This window comes from Balearica regulorum, chromosome 5, assembly GCF_011004875.1.
Source record: "Balearica regulorum gibbericeps isolate bBalReg1 chromosome 5, bBalReg1.pri, whole genome shotgun sequence".
Lineage (NCBI taxonomy): Eukaryota > Metazoa > Chordata > Aves > Gruiformes > Gruidae > Balearica > Balearica regulorum.
In genome coordinates this window covers 27,829,270-27,849,793 of record NC_046188.1, presented here as the reverse complement: position 1 = coordinate 27,849,793, position 20,524 = coordinate 27,829,270, and the positions used below count along the sequence as shown (strand labels likewise).

Genomic DNA, 20,524 nt, shown 5'->3' with positions numbered 1-20,524 from the left:
AAACTAACGTTTACCATCAAACCTAACTATGATAAAAAATTGAAAAGCGAGAGCTGCTGGAAGCCTATGAAATGTACTATAAAAGCAGGTGCCATAAAACTGAGCCGATATAAATTTGCAGACTAATTTGATTGCTCGTGCAGATGCATAGCTGTTAATGCTCTATGGTTGATACGTTAGCAGCGACTGAAACAAGTCTGGCTCATTCCGTTTTCAGTAAACAGGCCATGAGGTTGGCTGCAAATGGTCTGTTTAGCAGAATAGACTGAACTTATGAAAAATTATTCATTATGAACATTTACAACCCACACATGTAATTTATATCATTTGACCACTCAACATAAAAGGTTTATTGTTTTTGGCAAAATAAGCTGCAAACATCCTTAATTGGGATGCAAATTTAATGCACAGTTTAGCACTGTTGACAGCTAAAAGGCTCATACGGACATTTCCATACATTCTTCCACTTATGTTACAGATGGTGAACAGCAGACACATAGTCAAGAGCCAAAATTATTTCAAAAGTGTAGTATTCTTATCTCACAATTTTTATATGTTTGTCAATATCACAAGACTGACTTAAAGAATTTTTTTTCCTAGTGAAATATACAAAGTGGAAAAATTAAGTTTTGTAATGAAATCAAGTATGTGAGAAATCTTGAAAAGTTACAACCATCTAATATTTTTTCAGACTACTTGCAAAACAGCTTCTATCAAATTAGTTGTACAGGTTTGATAACTCTTAGCCTGTAGTACCTGCTCACTGACAGAAAAGGCTTAAGTTAAATATCACAAGGTATTGTTGAAAGCTTCTATTTTCCAGTCACTGAATGAAGTTCGATGCATGTAAACACCTGAGACACACTGTTGGCTTGCACAAGCCAGATGAGGTCTGATCTGTACCCCGTTAAATTCAGGGTAAGATTTATTGATTTTAATGGGAGTTTGATCAGAATTATTGGTTATACCTGTATACACAGAACTGTCTATGGCAGCGATGCCAGCTGGCCTAGAGCGTCCTATTAACTTTATTAGCGCTATTAAATGCTATTATCATTCAAAACTGCCTGCCTGCATGAAACGTGCCTATTAGGAATGGTTCCTTGTCTGCGCCAGCTCCTAAGCCGTACCCAGGAACAGTGTTGGCTGGCCTGGGCCAAAGCCGTGCCAGGGAACACTTAACAGCACAGATGACTGAGTTTCAGTGGCGCTGCTCAATTTACTAGCACAGATGTAGCCACCGTGCAAGGCACTGTGCAAGCCACTTTGCACTGGTCGAGCACAAGGCAAACCTCTCCACTTGTTTGCAGTTAATGCAATCTAATCCTACATTGATCAAATTGTTTTTTGCTTTTGATAGTATGTACAGGACAGCTGGGCCACTGGCTGACACCATTGAAGTAATTTATCTTTCGTTTGCTAGATGTATTTAACTCTATGTTGTAGATGTTAACAATTCTCTGTATCATGCAAAATCTGTATAAAGGGCTAATTTCTCTCAGATCATAAAGCTCTGAATCTTTCTGATCACGTAATAATTTTTTCCCATTTCTTTTTTTTTAATCTGAAAGGCTGGGAAAGCATGCTTACGCCAAATGCTATTACTATTCTTCAATTGCTATGCAAGAACTGTTCAGGATTTCCATAGAAGTTGCACAGAAACCTCTTTGTCCTTACCTGCACATGATTCTGAATGTTCTGGATAGTAATTATAATTTTTTCATCTTATGATCAACATAAATGTATTTACTCCTATCTTAGAATCAAGCTATGCTTGTGCCTTGAGTTTTTAGAATGTGTGATTAAAGTACATAATAAAGTATGCTTAAACACACTAAAAGAAACTTGTAGAAACTTGTGGGTTAGCTGCTCTTGAACAATTCAATTTACTGTAATGATCTGCAAATAAGAAGTGGAGCTTTTCTCCATTTACACAATGTTGCCAACAAAAATACCAGGCTACTCAGAAGTGCAGAAAAAAAGAGGTGTTACTTCATCTGGGAATAGAAACTGATCCCTTTTGATGTAAAGTGCAGCTTCTTATATGAATATCACTACATATTACACCCGTGACTGTTTAACTGTCATCATCTAAAAATCACATTAGTGAAAACAGGGTTCGGTAAGTAACGTACTGGAGTCATTAATAAACCATTAGCTGTTGCTCACACTGTCATTTAGACAGTTGCCAGTATTACCACGGTTTCCTTAGTAAAATTTCCCTTTGTTGTAAAGGGAAATGTTTCCTTTGTTATGTAAAGGAATATAAGACTATCCAATATAATTGCTTCGAGTGAAATTACAGCTATAAAGTTTGTTTTTTTTTTTTAAACTTACAAACTACATAAGTCCCTGTGCGTGACCCTGTAAGTCCCGTTTTGGGCTGGCTCCCTCCCATATGGATAAATCTGCCCTGTCATCTTCAACACTCTCTTTTGAGTAAATAGGCCAGGTACATGACCAGAATACCCTACATACTGCAGCTCTGCCATCTCCTCAAGCTTCGCCCCATGCTTTGTGAATACTGAAAGAAGTTCTAGAAACTGATTTTTCTCTTCTAAGCCAGTTTACCACAAAAAAGTGCATACGTACCTAACATAAGTGTAACATACCTGTATCCTGATTTCTGCCTTTTTACATTGCTACCATGGTATAAAGAGAAATTCATAAAAATGAGAATTCAAACATGACTACTTAATTTATACTCAGCTTTGCTTAAAAAGTGAGAAGTACAAAAGCTTGGCTTGCTTCCATTAAAATGCTATAGATTTCTGCAAAACCAAGAGCTAGGTTAGTCACTATTTATTACTAAATACAACAGCTTTGCATGGAAAAAAACCAGTGTTATTGCCAAACCTCTTATCTGTTTGTCTATTGCATTGTATGAAGAACTTACTTTATTGACTGGAAGAATGTTTTTCACATTGAAGTAGAATCCAAAGTAAACCATGTTAAAAACTCCGTGACGGCCCAGTGTTGCAGTAAGACCTTTGTTGAGCCCTTGGAAGCCCAGACCATCGGTTTTAATGATCTGCCGAGCTTGAACAAAGCTAGATGGTTGCTACACAAATTAAGCAAAAGAAGGAAGAGATCATCTTTACAAAAATAAAACAATAACCATAGCATCATTTCAATCCTGTTGACAAACACAGTGTTGCCAATTCTTGTCATTTTATCTTGTCTCACCATATTTTCCCTTTCCTATGATCATGTAAAACCCACCCACAATTTTCATAAAAAAAAATTGCTCATTTTTCTGATTGCAGAAAAAAGATGAAAGCATGACTTGAGTACTGTAACAGGCTAAGGATCCCTAAAGCAAAGGAAAAGGTCTTAAAATAATAATTAAGCCAAATATAGATTTTATAGAGCAACATGTGGTTTTGAATGTGTGAATTTGGCAATAGCTTTTTTATCATTGATTCTGTGCTGTTAAGATTGCGACAGATGAAACCCTTACACAACCAGAGTATATAACAATTATTCTGGACAATAAGAAGATAAAACCACCCTCCAGTAAAAGCAATGGCACAGGAACATGCATGGTGAGGGAGTGACAAAAGGGACAGAATTGGAACAGGAAATTTTTGAGCCATCGTGGCTAGGGAAGCACGTCCTTGGGAGCCACAAATTAGAGTGGCAAGGGAGGCTATAAATACTTGTGTTGAAGATCAGTTTGGAAGTTTCCAGATTCAATGTTAGGAATAGGGTTGAAAGGTGACAAAAGGCATACGCGTTGTCTGGGAACCCTTCTGGATCCTCTGAGGCTCCTCATGCTTTAAGAATGCAAACCACTGCTTTAAGACACTGAGTTCTGAATGTATTATTGGGTAGACAACACTTTTTAAAAACAGATCACATGTTAAACTTTCTTTTTGTAGTGCCAAAAATCTTGAAAAGAAGGTGTTTTTATTTTTTTTTTCTTTAGCATCCAACTGGAAATCCTGTTTTGCCCTCCTGATGAATTATTTGACTATAAAAGTGTAGTTAGATTTTGAAAATCAGTACATCAATTTAAATTCCAAGGTACAGATTTGGGAAATTTACTTTAGAAATCCTATTTTCAAAATAATGCCCAAAAGGAAAAGAAATAATTGTAGTCAGCCAATTTCCATTTAACGAAAGGCAGAAAGGAAGAAACTTTCTCAGAATCCATTCATATAATGATCAGTTCCTCAGACAGGATCTGCCTGACTACATACACATTTGATCTATTTTCCAATGTACTGTGATACTCAGGATCAGGCGTTCCCCTTCTAAACATTTTAGATTTCTTTTTAGCAAAATTATAGAAAAGTTCCTTTCAAAAAGGAACTGAGTTGACTTGAGTTTGGCTTTCTCCAAAGCATATAGACAGCTCTGGGTAACCAAATACTCAATTAGAAAGGCAAAACATGACTTCCACTAGGAGGCTCAAACATGAAAATATAGAAGAATTTTGACTACAGTGCTGTGAACACTGCTAATTTCAATACACTTAATTTGTTTATTAGCTTTCCATTTCAAAATATCACTGTGGTAGATCAACAGCATCAGCCAAATGATGCCTATTATATCTGACACAGGATATGATTGCTTATTTAGGTGACTGACAAGTTTAGTCTTTAATATTAAGTTTCATTCTGGTTTTTTTTTTCATATTTGGTAACTAATATTATCCTGTTAATGCTCTGCATACATTTTACTATAGTTTACTTTTCTAACTACCCCCAGGGATTCAGATCAGAATCTGTTCTAAAATGTTGATACCCAACATGGAATATGGTGCAGATACTAGCAATAACATCCTTTCTCATGCACAAAAAATGAGGGTTAGATCTTTAAAAATAACTAGTAGTCCTGAATAAAGTGATTTAAGCTGAATACAGCAACTTTCAATAGCAATGTATCCCTTGGTCTCATCTTGAATATGAATTTATTAATGACTCAGAGGGGAAGTCTATAACTTGCTGAACACCTGAGATGGGATCCATCAGTCCAAATGTAGATACCTGCAATGTCTACATCTACATGTGAGCTACTCAAAAATACTCCCTATTTCAGTCCTTTAGCAATAAAGAGGGCTCTCCTAGACAGCACTTCACTTCATCCAAAGTAGATGTCTACAATGTCAGCTGATCAAGCCATAGGTCTGTGTTTCATCACTGATGATGGAAGGACCTTAGGATGACTAATTCAGATGGAGGAATTTATTGTATAAACATCTGGAGTTTAATTCACTTCACACAACTGTTGACTTATACTTAATAGAGACCTAGTCAGTGGAATCTGGAGTCAGATTCTTCTCATCATAAAGCAGAAACTTGCATTTGTTTAATTAATCACAACTCTTAAGTCAGGTGAGAAGATTTTTATTACCACACTAGTGAATTATCCATGGCTACAGGGAAAAGAAAAAAAAATCAACAAAAAAACCCCCCAAACAACAAGGTGTTAGGCCTTCTAGCAGTTTACCTTAACAAAAAGTCACCATTATTTTTACCTGTAGCAATCCACATTACAAAAGTGACGATATGTGATTTATAGTGGCCTTCCTCTTTAAACCTATCAGCCCTAGAAAGATGATCTGGTACCACAGAATAATTCAGCTGTCACCGTAATGTGTGAATATTTGCTTTGGGGGTGTGCAGGAGTCTGGGTGTGGATGTATGTGTTCATGCTCTTCCTTGTTCCTTTTAAACAAGATGTATTTATTATTTCAATACAATAGTCAAAGAAATATGTGAACTGCATTAGGTTTCATCATATAGTATGAAAGCTACACAATGGGACAGGTACATACTTTACTTAAACCTTTTAGAAAAACAGTGCATGGTAATGAAATGAGTGTACCATTGCCTTATGCTGTATAATACAACATGCACATGCTTCTCCCAATAGGCTTGAGTTTACATGCTTTCGTGTGGAATGTTCTTTAACATATTATTAGTGAGAACTTGAGATCATGGTAATGAAGTCACTGGAGTTTTCCTGACTTACAGCAAAATGTGAAATGCTAACACTTTTTAAAAAGATATATTAAAAGTTGATATGTCTGTGATTTAACTATCTTTGTGATTTAAGAACTTCAGACCCTTGGATTTTTTCATTAGGGCAAATAGACATTTTTATTTATATTTTAGGTGTAAACTAGGTTGCTAGTGGAGTCCCAATACTATCTTTTATAATTTTATTTGTATGATAATACACTATTATTTGGATTTTTGTGAAACTTTGCATTTAAATTAAATTCAAAGAATTTAAGACAAAACAACTCAGAATGCTTTTGAACAGCTACACTGTGATTATTAGAGTATTCTGAAAGTCACCAAGGAAGGGATGCTGTAATTAAAGTAAGTAGCTGCAAAAAAATTTACTAACTAAAACACCCCAGACTTTGTTACAAAGTTTGCAATAGAGAAAAAAAATAAATTGTATGAAGCAAAAGGATATATTGGTCTCTTGCAACTTTACAGGAACTAGTTTGCTCAAGATATAATAATGGTGTATTTACACTCAAAACCAGAGGTTTTATTAAGATGATAGGTTAATTGTATCTTCCCAACTGTGAGGCAGAAAGATCCAGAATATCTGCTTAGTTTACTACTGCTGGAGCGGTAGTAGTCCATAATTATTTTTGTATCACTTTCCTGAGAGAGAGAGACCCTCTCACATATTGCTTTCTCCCACTCTCAGTCTCTCTCCTTCCATGACCCTAACCTTTTCACTCCTGTACTGCATTAGCTCTCTGTTTCAGTGTCTTTGCTACCCATGGGTAAAAAATGTCTAGGCTGGAGACTTGGACCAACCAAACATCTATTTCACATGTATTGAGAATTGAACAGAAATTTGCTAAATCTTTTAAAATTTATTCTGAAAAAGAATGCTTCTCTGGATGAGTAATGGAGTAGGTACCATCTAGTCTACGACATTTGGAAATTTTGCGTTACCTGAGGGTCTTGGCCCAAACAGCTTATGTAAATGGACAGGTGATAAATGTCTTTACTGTACATCCCCCAAAAGGATTCAGTTTGTGTGGATGAGTGCTACAAAGCATGCAAGTATTAACATAGTCAAAACTTAATAGTAGAACATGCAAAAACCATGCCTTACCAGGGATTCAGCCCACCTTTTCATGCCATGCTTATGTGATTTGGTACTTCTACCATGGTACAGCTGATTTCTCAAAAGATTTTGAAAGACCTGATTTGACAATTGTTAGTCTTATTCACTGAGAAAAGAAAGAATGAATTGTGTGACTGCCTTCCTTCACTTTAACCTGGAACATTTTCTACTTTAAAATTAATTGAAGCTGGTGCATCCTAGGAACACTTGATTTTGATGAATCACTGTTTTCCAGTTTAATCTTTTCCCCCTTTCAGCAGTACCCAGAACTGTGGACAAAGTCAGTTTTGCACACTGAAACAATATTTGAATAATAAAACTCTGAAGTGAAACAGGAATTGAAATTATTGGCGTGCTTTATTATGTAACTATTTCCCAGTTTGTGCTTATAAATGTGAAGACTATAACATAAATAATTTCATCCAAGACTCTGTAATACACCAGCTACATTTTTAACATAAAATAAACCAGCTGGACCCTGGCTAGGGCATGGGGTCGTGGTGTTTTACGCTAACCTTTGGTGCTCACTTGAAGTCTGGAGCCTGCTGGGGCAAATGCACTGTGTACATGGGGCTCAGGTTCGTACTTCTGGATTACAGTTCCTCACGGTGCTGGGCTGCTGGCTACTCAGGAGGGATGAAGGCGCACTTTAGGCACAGAATATTTACAATGGAGATGCTGACGCCACTGACAATACTGTATGCATCGCTGCATATCTGAAGGCATCATCTATTGAGTCTCTTCTCTCTTTTTCCATGTCTGTTAAGCTTGTGGGAAAATCATTTGCATCAACACAGAATGTTATAGATGTTGTGCTCTAAGTATGAACTTTGAAGTGCATTATGCCTAATAAAGCAGAAAAGGAATAATGGATCAGTTCTCATACCTCTGTGAAGGCATTCCGATTTGTCTGTAGGGTCACCTTCACTACTTCAAAAGGGTTAACCACAACTGCCTCTGTCAACCCAGATCCCAAGCCAGCAACGGCAAATGCCTAGGAAAGTTAAAATTCAAGTTAAAAATTCAGGAGTAAAATTTCCCATACATCAGATTACAAAACTGCAAGATTACAGTAATGCAGCAGTATTCTATTACTAAACAACTTTAGCCCTTGATTAGATGCTGACAGTTCTTGAAGACAGTATGACAATAGCCATAAACCGCATTTCAAAAACTGCAAAATAAAATGTCATAGCACCGTCAATGAATTCTCTTTTCAGCTGGAAGAAAAATTGTGGTACCATTTTATTACAAAAACATGGAAAAACAATGCCTTCATGTTATCTTTGGGTGGAGTCTGAATAAAAACACAAATATAAATGCAGTTATGCAGCACTGGAAAAAATAAAAACTCTGAGCATTAAGCATATAACACTAACATATTAACTTAAAAAAAAAAAGAAATATAAGAGATTAAAATACTGCAGTACTTAAGCAAGTTGCACAAGTAGAAGAAAAGTCCTCCTAAGAAAGTATTAATCCTGAAAAGGTTTATAGGGGAATGAGTGGCACACATGGAAATGTCAGCAACGTCTGCAAGAATGAATTAAATTCATTTACTTAGAAGCTGATGCTACATTAAAGCCATGGAAATGGAGATATTCACTGCTTTGCTTTCCATCACGACACAGCATTTAAAAATACCTTAATTCATCTGTAACAGAAAAATAATATTGGCATATTTAGGTCAATTGAGAAAATTCAGAGCAGTTAATTTTTGTCATCATTTTACACATTTATTACCTCCATTTAGTATCTCCAAACTTTCTAGGGGCTGAAAAGAGTCCCAGGACCAAAATACAATATATTGAGTACATTGATGAAATTCAAGGAAACTGATGGTAAGGAAAAAGCAATAGAGAGAAAAACAACTTGTTCAATATGGAGAGATTTGAGCAGGGACTCTTGAGGGCTCAAGAAAAAGAAGAACGGTAAGTTAGGAGGGTAGTGGCAAGCTCCAGACTTACCGCATTTGGAAAACACTGTGTTACCAACAAATCTATTTTTCCAGTATGAAATGGGAACATAACATATCCCTTTACCATCAGCCATGAGACTGAAGCCAGCAGGAAGACATTACTACTGTATGCATTTCTCTTTTAACAATAAATGTCTTGATTTAGGGTCTGCTGAGGCACCTAGAAGCATTCTGCATAGCTTAGACCCTCTAGTCTTCTTTTTCCCTCACTACCATGGCTATCTTGGGGCAAAAATGCCTCTGTGGTAACAGAATTGCACTAAAAATGTCAGAGGTATCTGATGGTTGCTGCATCTGCTATATGAATCAGAGCAGGTTTTGGTCAGCTATTGCATGTTTACAAGTTCCCAGTGTATTTTCCTCCAAAAAAAGTGACGGTATACTATGGAACCTTAAACTGTTCTTTCCACTTGCTAGAGAACAAATATCAGCTTCTCTATTTACATCTAAGGAAGAGAAGATCCTGCTGAAAAATAAAGCAAGATAAAATAGGAGATACTGTAAACAACTATAGGAAGAGAGACCTGAATTAAAGATAAAGCAAATATCTCCTTTTTTTTTTTTTTTTTTTTTTTTGGTTGTCATTTTGGTTCACATGGTGTGGAGTTATTTACTCTTACAAGACAAGATTTTACATATTTCCTTCAGTCATCACAAACTTCTCTCTTGAGAGCCAAAACTATAAAACAAATTCCAATTCAAAACTCACTTCACTAAGAAAGCTATAATACAGGTTTTCAGGACTTCTGTTTGTTTGTAATTTAACAAAGAGGGTATTTACCCTCTTCCAGATAATTCATGTTTTCAGTCTTGCTTAACGCTCTGATACACTGATAATTATAAGAAAAATGCAGGAGCCTCTAGAGAGAAAAAAATTTTAACAAATGCCAAAATAAGTAAACTGGAAGGAAGCAACAGACTAAAGTAGAAATATTGCACGGGAACTTACTGAAAATTTTCAAAAAAGAAACAACTTGGTAGTTAAAAATGACCTTTAAAGAAAACCTTATGATTTCGGGCAAAACTGGCCAGCATCTCCCACAGAAATTATGTACACCCTTTTTCAAGATTTTTCTGAAAATATTGTCACAATCACTATTTGGAACCATTCATTACCAAAACCTTTATAGTGTAACCATAAAGATATCAGTTATTTCCTATAGTTGTGATGCCATTATTGGGAAAACATGTATCTACTATTACTTGCATTCTTACACCACAGAAAGCAGTAATTCTTATTAAAAGTTTTTTATTGCAAATGATATGATAGCAGAATTAAGCCCTGTATAGGAGAATGCAGACAACATATGTAAGTTGCATTTTAGCATTAAAACATTTTTGTGTGTATGTATCATAGAATGGTTTGGGTTGGAAGGGACCTTAAAGATCATCTAGTTCCAACCCCCCTGCTGTGGGCAGGGACACCCTCCACTAGACCAGGTTGCCCAAAGCCCCATCCAACCCGGCCTTGAACACTTCCAGGGAGGGGGCATCCACAGCTTCTCTGGGCAACCTGTTCCCGTGCCTCACCACTCTAACAGTAAAGAGTTTCTTTCTAACATCTAATCTAAATCGACCCTCCTTCAGCTTAAACCCATTACCCCTTGTCCTGTCACTACACTCCCTGATGGTCCCTCACCATCTTTCCTGTAGGCCCCTTCAGGTACCGGAAAGCTGCAATTTGGTCTCCTTGGAGCCTTCTTTTCTCCAGACTGAACAACCCCAACTCTCTCAGCCTGTCCTCACAGGAGAGGTGCTCCAGCCCTCTGATCAGCTTCGTGGCCCTCCTCCGGACTCTCTCCAACAGCTCAATGTCTCTCCTGTACTGGGGCCCCCAGAGCTGGACGCAGTACTCCAGGTGGGGTCTCACAAGAGTGGAGTAGAGGGGCAGGATCACCTCCCTCGACCTGCTGGTCACGCTTCTTTTGATGCAGCCCAGGACACGGTTGTCTTTCTGGGCTGCAAGTGCACATTGCTGGCTCATGTTGAGCTTCTCATCAATCAATACCCGCAAGTCCTTCTCCTCGGGGCTGCTTTCAATCCATTCTTCGCCCAGCCTATAGTCGTGCTTGGGATTGCGTCGACCCACGTGCAGGACCTTGCACTTGGCCTTGTTGAACTTCATGCGGTTCGCACGGGCCCACCACTCCAGCCTGTCAAGGTCCCTCTGGATGGCATCCCTTCCCTCCAGCGTCCACACCACACAGCTTGGATCTTGAGACAAAATCCTAATTCCACTGATGTATAAGGAAGTTTTGCCATTGACTTGAAAGGACGTAACAGTTTCCTATCAATAGTTTATGTTTCTGTTATAAAGTCTTTAGAATAAGACTGAGGTCTATATTTTTGTTATTTTGCAAGAATGAAGAATGACAAGCTGCATAGACTTTTCCATGGTGAATATCACTATTCATGTTAACAAATGTTATGACATTGTAGGGAATTATTTTGAAGACATTTGATATAAAAATTAACTTAACTATAATTTTGATAAATTCTGTTTTCAAGGGACAAGTCTATTCTGAAAAACTGTTGGTTGAACTGGCCCCTTTAATTTTGGGATCCTTCTATGGGAGGAAATGGATGGGACTGTTCAGTGTACACATACTAAATCAGCATATGAAGTTCTGTATCCATACATACCAGTCCTGGCGGTAATGATGCATATCCTAGTAGCTTCTTGTATTGTTCGAAGGTGAAAAACTGTAAATAAGAGTTAGAGTGAAAATGTGTTGAAAAAAATTATGTTACTTATGCAAATGAGTAAAACCAAACTACCCCGTATCATGAGTAGCCGTGTGCAGTTCTGCAAAATAAACATAAGCTACTTTTGTTTCACACTCTCTGTAGCAGTGTTAGATGTGCCATAGTAGACAATTAGGCTTCAGAACGGATTTTATTTGTGCATCATGCATAATAGCAGCAGAAGTGCAATTAATGTTTCACGTAAGAGTTGACTTACAACAAATAGTTCATGTTTTCAGTTTATACACTTTTTCTCTATCATCTAACTTTCATCTACTGGTATAAATGTAGTAGCAGATACCACAATTTTTCCCAAGAAGTCACCTTCTGATCTTTAATATAATATACTGCAATCACTTTCACATTTCTCAGATATTAGTCTACTTCTCATCAGAGGGATGTAAATGCAGATTTTGAAGACGGAGTCTGTAGATATTTATAATCTTTTAGTGTCAACAGACACATTTCTTTTAGTTTTTGCTCTTTACAAATAAATCTTTCGCCTAATTGTCTGCTTTCAGTCAGTGGTGCTCAGACGTTCTGAGCATCTGTGATTCCTTAGACGATGAGTTTTGAAAGCTGTACTCTTTTGTGTTTGAACTTGAAATGAAGAAAGAGATGAGAAGGCAACCATCTGTAAATGGTTCACTTTGCAACCTAACACTTCTTGCCACCCAAATCCATTACTTTTCATAACACCTTTTGTGAAATCTTCTAAAAATCAAAGTGGAATAAATTAACAGCTTCGTTCTTCCAAGGACAGTGTTGAGAATAAACCTGACCGCACTGAAGTCAGTAAGAAGCTTCCCACTGACACACGCAGACAGACTTTTATCACAGATTTCCTTGCCTGTGGACACAAGATCTAAGACGCATCAATCAAGGTATACTCTAAAGAAAGGGTATTTGTTACTTTTTACAAATTATTGGTTAGTGTAGCCAAAGACAGGCTGCATGATAATGCAAAACAAGGAAAGAAAGATATGTAACATAAAGTAATTGGGCATAAAAGTAAAAACTACTCGGAAATAGAACGTGGCTAGAAATCTGATGAAACTTTCTCACAACTAAAGGAGTGAAACAGTCTTCTAATAAGAATAATGGGGAAAAATCTTAATCATTTGTAAGGGAGAGTTTGATAAGTTTGTAAAGGAGATTATAGAACAGCAGAGGACTAGACTTGCTGACCCAAGAGATCCTTTCTAGTCCAGGTCTTCTGTGTACAGCAAATTTGAAACGACCCCATGTTGTTTCAAATTCGTATTCTGCAAATATGTTGCTGAAGTCACTGAAAAAGCACTTCGGGGTGATGCCACATAAGACAGTTCTGAGGGCAGTGAAAACCATCTTCTAGCATGAGGAATGAAGATAGCAGAAAATCTTGCGGGTTATAAAGAGTAGATATCTGAATTCCAGGTAAAACCAAAGATATTGGACATGACATTTACACTCATGGAACAACACAAGCTCTGTAACTACAGCTCACTATTTGTGAGTCCTGTCATCTGTCCAAGAAGAAAGTGGCTTTTACACAACAGGTCCTGTATTATGGGACTGAACAACAAGAACCTGTCCCAGCTTCACCTAGACTGCGTTGGTGCAGGTGGATATCTACTAGAGCTAGAGCTGTCACATTCCTGTATAGCAAAAGTAATAACTAGAACCTCTGACTTTCCTGGCTACTTTCCAAAGTTGACCTGTAACTCGATTAGTTTAGAGCAAGCTGATTCAAATGAAGGTGGGATCCTCCGAAAGCCTGTACATTTCGCTCCCCCATATGAGGCTGTGATCCCTCCCGTAGCACCTGCCCACGCATGTGACAATCAAACTGTTTCACCATGAGAGGAAAGCAGTGGAAAATGAGGTCAACGGAGATGTGGGAATTGTAAGAAACATAAGGGAACAGTTTTTCAGACAAAACAGAAAGACTGGGTGACCTGTGCTGGGCCTCAGCCAAAGAAGACAAGCTCAGTCCCTCAGGGCTCAGTTACCACAGACCTATCAGAACAAAACAGCTTTTCCATAAACCACATGTACAGGAACAGGAGTAATAAGCACCACATTGCCTTTTTAACTTGTTTAGAACCCTGTCCTATAGCAAAGTCAATAACATTTTTCAATCAAGACCTGCTTCAAATGAAAAGTCAATAGAATCACACCGAAACCATCAGAGAACCGGGTGTTAATGTGTTAATAATGCCACCACATTTAAAGCAGGAGGGAGTATGTATACATAATGCAAAATTAGGATATTAGTTTCTAAAACCTGAAGGATTGATACTCTGGCCAGTGGATAGATACATTTTTTTTATCCTCAGCAGGGGTTATTATCTCATTTTGCAGAAAACATCCTAGAATTGGCCCAGATTTTAACTGCCCTCCAAATATTGTACAGATTGAACACTAATCTTGCAAACATCCTGCAAATATGTTTAAAATTGTTGTACGGGCCTTGCCAATAATCAGAAAAGATAGAAGTGTTACTTAGACTGTAGGTCTATTTTTTTGAATAACTGAAGATATTTTATAGGCAAAAGGAAGTCTCTGAGAAAGTGTCAGTTGTGGGTGGGTGAGTTACTTCACTGAACTAAATTAATTTCTTATTGTGATAAAGTTTGCTTTATTCTCTCTCCAGCATCTTTCTACTCATTGTTACCCTCCTAACCTTTAATGGAATTTCTGGTATTTCTTAATGTTTTCCATAGTGTTACAGATCTGTAAAATGGTTGTAATAAAGGCAAAAATACATCACCTAGCAATTTTTTGGCCTTAAAAATGTTACCTTAAAAATCAATAGCTTCCTAGAGACATAAATAAAATAACTACTTAATAGTAACTATGTTTTATATAATTTTTTAAAGAAAACAAATCAATAGCAATAAAACTCAATATAAACGTTGTTGGGTGTACTAGAGTGGCTTGTATATATACGATTTTGCCAAAAAGTATCTAGCTATATCATATGGATTTACATCATGTACATCTACCCAAAATGTTTTTAAAAACAGTGTAATTTGTCTTTTTCTCTACAGTTGTATTAAGTTAATAGGTTTGCAAAAAAAAAAAAAAAATCTCAGAATGAATGTATTTAAAACATGCTTTTGTGCATATAATAACCAATATTGTCCATCTGGCAAAGATACACTTTAATTCAAGATACACGAAAATAGCCAAAGTACTTACCAGATGTTTCAATAACTCTAAGGTAAAAATATATGCTTGAAACAAGATGTCTGGGAACACATGAACAATATAAATTTGCCCCAAAAGTTCATCTGTTAACCATTGTATTGGCATCATCACTTCTTTCCTCAAGTTCAATCTAACATAAAGTTATAAACTTTGACTTTTCATCTTCCAGAAATACCAGCTTTCTTTTTAGAAGGGAAATAAAGAGAGAGAAAAAAAGAAATAGCAAGAGACATGAGAATGTAGTTGACTAAAAGTGAAGCTGTATCTTCAACACTTAGCTGAATAGCTGGGGCTAAATAACTTCATTTTTGTAGCTTTATTTTTATTTGCAAATATCTAGACCAGATAAATACAATATTCCAGTAGCACAAGTACGTTTCTCCTTAGTACAAAATCTCCCTTGTCCATTCTTTATACACTTTTATGAGATATAAAAGACACTATAACTTAAAGTTTTCAAAAAAGTTCATTACAAACACAAACCAAGGCTGCTGGAACCTAGAAACTGCCTCTCTACCTTTTATGCTTTCTCAAGTCTCAAAACCATAGACATGGGCATAGTCTTACTCTAAATCTCACTAGTCAGTTTGGCAGTGGACAAGGGAAATCTTGCAGCCTGCGAAAATGAGGAAAACTATTAGAAGAATAACAGGTGGAGAGTGACCCAAAGGAAGTGGTGACTTCTTCATTGGGGTCATATCCAAAGAAGGTTAGTGGAAATTTGAGCCAAGCTGGATTCTCTTCAGGTCAAAGCAAACTCCGCTTTGGATGTTAGAAATTAGAATCCTAGAATCATGGAATTGTATAGGTTGGAAAAGACCTTTTCCAGGCTAGCACTGCCAAGTCCAACCACGAAAACATGTCCCTGTGCACCACATCTACACATCTTTTAAACACCTCCAGGGATGGTGACTCAACCACTTCCCTGGGCAGCCTGTTCCAATGACTGACAGCCCTTTTGATGAAGAAATTTCTCCTAATATCCAATCTAAACCTCCCCGGCACAGCTTGAGGCCATTTCCTCTTGTTCTGTCACTTGTTACTTGGGAGAAGAGACCAACAGTCACCCGGCTACAACCTTCTTTCAGGTAACTGTAGAGAGCAATAAGGTCTCCCCTCAGCCTCCTTTTCTCCAGACTAAACAACCCCAGTTCCCTCAGCCACTCATCGTAAGATTTTCTCTCTAGACCCTTCACCAGCTTCATTGCTATTCTTTGGACACGCTCCAGCACCTCAATGCCTTTCTTGTAGGGAGAGGCCCAAAACTGAACACAGTACTCGAGGTGCAGCCTCATCAGTGCAAGTACAGGGGGATGATCACTTCCCTAGTCCTGCTGGCCACACTATTTCTGATACAAGCCAGGATGCTCTTGGCCTTCTTGGCCACCTGGGCACACTGCTGGCTCACGTTCTGTTGGCTGTTGACCAACACTCCCAGGTCCTTTTCTGCTGGGCAGCTTTCCAGCCACTCTTCCCCAAGCCTGTAGCATTGCATGGGGTTGTTGTGACCCAAGTGCAGGACCCGGCACTGAGCCTTGTTGAACCTCATACAGTTAACCTTGGCCCATCAATCTACCCTGTCTAGATCCCTCTGTAGACCCTTCCTACCCTCCAGCAGATCAACACTCCCACCCAACTTGGCGTTGTCTGCAAACTTACTGAGGGAGCACTCGATCCCCTCGGCCAGATCACTGATAAAGATATTAAATAGAACTGCCCAGTACTGAGCCCTGGGGAACACCACTTGTGACTGGCCACCAACTGGATTTAACTCCGTTCACCACAACTCTTTGGGCCTGGCCATCCAGCCAGTTTTTTACCCAGTGAAGAATATGCCTGTCCAAGCCATGATCAGCCAGTTTCTCCAGGAGAATGCTGGGGGAAACGGTGTCAAAGGCTTTACTGCAGTCCGGGTAGACAACATCCACAGCCTTTGCCTTGCCCACTAAGCAGGTCACCTTGTCATAGAAGGAGATCAGGTTAGTCAAGCAGGACCTGCCTTTCAGAAACCCATGCTGACTGGGCCTGATCACCTGGTTGTCCCGTATGTGCTGTGTGATGGCACTCAGGATGATCTGCACCATAACCTGCCCTGGCACTGAGATCAGACTGACAGGCACATGCTGGCATATAACATCTCACATTGAATTGCTTCAGTATCCAGGTTCTTACAAGGACATTACTGTCCTGCCCTATTCTGTCACTGAATTCTTCTAATGTAGAATATAGCTGATGTCTCAACTTAAAGTCCTCCTGGTGTCCTAGGAACAACATAAAATTTAAAGGAATAGTGTAAAAAATCAAAGAATTAAATGATTTAATTAAAAAACATGTTTAGCATTTAAACCTGATTCTCATGGTTGCAGAAACACTGCCCTCATGTAAATGCCCAAAAATAAGGTAGAAAGCACCCCACTAAGGGAGCCTCAGTAAGACATTTAAGGAACTTTGAGCTTGTGATGTACAACAAGAGGCTGGATATAAGGTAAAATTCCTCACAGTGAAAGCAGTTAAGTACTGGAGCAGGAGCACAGAGAGGATGCAGTCTCCATCCTTGAAGATTTTCAGAACTTGACTAGACAAACTTGTCTGTAATGTAGATGTAGACAAACATCTGAGCAACCTGACCTAACTATGAAGTCAGCCCTGCTTTGAGCAGGAGGCTCGCCAGATGACCTCTGGAGATCCTTCCCAACTTAAATGTTTCTATGATTCTATAATTATATTGAGTATTGTGGGATTTAAGGCAATTCAATCAATTTGAGTAAGAGAAAGTGACTCAATATTTTTGAATGACTCAGTTTGGTAGGAGAGAAATCAAACCTAGGTTTGTATTTTAACTAAGTATATGCCAGAATCTAAAAAGTGTGATCAGATTGACTTTGACCTGTTTCAAATGAAATGAAACGGAGAGACAGAGGAAACACGACAGTCCAAAGAAAAAGTGTTATTAGGAATCTTCTAAATATCATCCATCCATTCTTCACTGCCACTTTGCTATTAAATACAACTGTAGGTTTCTTAGTTGTATTAAATAATTTTGAGTTAGGTGACATATGTCGTTTGCATCTAAAATGCCAATGCAAACAAGAAGATGACATTACCAGAACTCCTTTAGGATTCTGTTACAAGGTCACATCCTGTCACTTTATATAAATATTATTCCTCTGTAAAGGAATTGGAATGTGAATGATTAATTGCAGACTAAGGACCAGAATCATATGCAGCCTTTTTAGAAAGAAACAAAAAAAAAAAAAAAAAAAGAAAGAAAGAAAGAAAGAAAGGAAAATCAAGACATTCTGTATAATAACTGCTTTTAGACACATTTGATGGAACTACAGGAAACTTCAAAGTTCTGAACTAAAAGACAAAACATTTGCTCCTGAATGGATGCTTTAATAGATTTAGAACTTTAAGATGAGGTGCATAATTACTAGGTTTTAATTAAAAAGCTTGCATGACTTAACTGAAAAAAATTGATGTATTGATGTATTTTGCTTAGGAATGTTACTAAAATAATACTCTACAGATCAACATAAAGGATAAAAGAAAATCAACATTTGACAGCAAATACACTTTGATAGGCTAGCATCTATTTCAACTGTAAGACAGCTGGAGTAAAATGCTCTTTGCATGATGATGAATTGTACCCATTACTATGTTCAATCTGTAAAAAAGTGAGAGTATGGAGTAGAGTGCTCTTTGGAGCACAAGAAAACTCTGGGCAGCACTTCAAACCTGCAGATATACTACTCCAAGTTACTGAGTAAGTACTTATTAGGAGTGGCTTCTTTACTGGCTTCTTGTGTTAATCTATTAAGCTGTGCTTAGTTATTTTGCAAGTTGCTAGGAATTTTCAGTAAAACAAAATGTCTAACCCGGAGGTAATTATGAGGCTAAAATATCACTTGAAGTATGTTATTAATTTTGATTGATTGTATAAACTAAGTGTAATTTTTTTTTCAGTAATGTTATGTATACAGGTCAAAAACAGCCTAGCATTTACAAGCCTTATCCTACACTTCTTAATCAAGCAGAGTTTTTATTGTGCTATCAACAGGAAAGTTTCCACCTAGTAAAAATCAGAGGATTAATATCGCAAATAAGTTTAAGATTCTAATGTCAATCAGTGGGGGAGAAATAAAATGTTTTACAGCTGCCACTGTCCCTACTCATATTTCTAAAGGAGAAAGTATGGGGTTTTTACCTTCACCGCCCTTTTGGGTGTCTCAGCCAAGATGGGAGGAAATATTCCTTTGTAGAAGCCAAGCAGTCTATTGAAGAAAAAAAGAAATTATTTTTGTACGGATAAACAACTTATCATTACCATACTGCCAATTCTATTTTCACTTTTGAGTAAAGCAACTAACCTTTCAGCATTTCCAAGCATACAGATAAATAATGATACTCTTTGCTTACTTGCTAACTAATGTCCTACCAATTCTGTTATGTGCTGGTGAGATGATATCAAAATATCAGCAATGACGTAAGTAAAAATTCAATCAATTTCTTCTGAGTAGATAGGAAATTGTATTTAAAGGAAGAGGAACAGTCTTAACAATGACGAGGAAGTACTATTTAATTGTTTTAATTTTCTTGACATAGCAATGATAATATTAAAAACTGAAGTAACGGAATACAGATTTGGAAAAAACTGTGACTTGAGCAAGTTGCATACAAAAAGCCCGTATGCTCATCTTCAGATGCTAGGTTAAGGCATCTTTTAAAGTTTAGTTTTAAATATACCTCAGAATAGATGAAGGTGGGTTTTTTTTGACAACTTAGTTTTAATACAAGTTAGCTCTTCACAGAACCATAACAGAATGTATGTATTTCATCTTGGAAAAAACATTTGGACAATATCTTGCTACTGTACTCATTCACGTCTTTGCCCCCCTCTTGCATGGCTCCATAAACACCTAAGGAATTTACAATAGCTGCTGACTTTTGGAGCTGGCCTGAAGCCAAAGATTCACTTGTTACAATGCTTTGCATCATCTAAATTACACATATATATACACACACATATATAGCCTGCTACAAGCACACATGGCCTTTGCAGGCAGCCTGAGCTCTGCTTACAAGGCCAGTGTAGATGCATAATGCTGGGTCTAGGCAATGCTTAAATAACAGGTAGTTCTCAAAATCCCCAGGTGAGGTAAAAGTAGACGTAGTTCTTGTCTGCTAGATCTCCACATTACCCTAGACAGTGCATGAGGACAGTTCAGAAAGGCACCTAACGCAATCAGCAAGAAGCTATCTTGCCAGCCAGCAAGGGCATATCTTACAGCTTATCCATCTTCAGAGTTTATACACTTCTTTCAGGACTGTAAGAGGATTCTGTCTACAGAAGAAATAACTTCTTAAAGGAAAGCATTTGTGTCTTTTTAAAATGTTGAAAGGTGGTGATGTTGAAATGTGGAGATTCACCTTTCTAAAACAGCCTATTACTTGGAATATTTTTGCAGGGTGTGGAAGAGTCATCACATCAACAGATTCTCCTAT

At 37.6% G+C, this 20,524-nt stretch overlaps 1 protein-coding gene across 2 annotated transcripts in view; it reads right to left on the bottom strand.

Moving 5' to 3' along the window:
• The window catches only part of SLC25A21 (solute carrier family 25 member 21), a 261,130-nt gene that overhangs the window by 11,707 nt on the left and 228,899 nt on the right, over window positions 1–20,524 (bottom strand). Inside the window, exons 4-7 of one of the 2 annotated variants that reach the window (XM_075753956.1) lie at window positions 19,227–19,293; window positions 11,726–11,785; window positions 7,991–8,098; window positions 2,897–3,061 (exon numbers count right to left, since the gene is read on the bottom strand). In XM_075753956.1, coding sequence (XP_075610071.1) covers window positions 2,897–3,061; window positions 7,991–8,098; window positions 11,726–11,785; window positions 19,227–19,293 — 400 coding nt within the window. The remainder of the gene's footprint in view (window positions 1–2,896; window positions 3,062–7,990; window positions 8,099–11,725; window positions 11,786–19,226; window positions 19,294–20,524) is intronic. The other variant, XM_075753957.1, reaches the window with a different exon arrangement.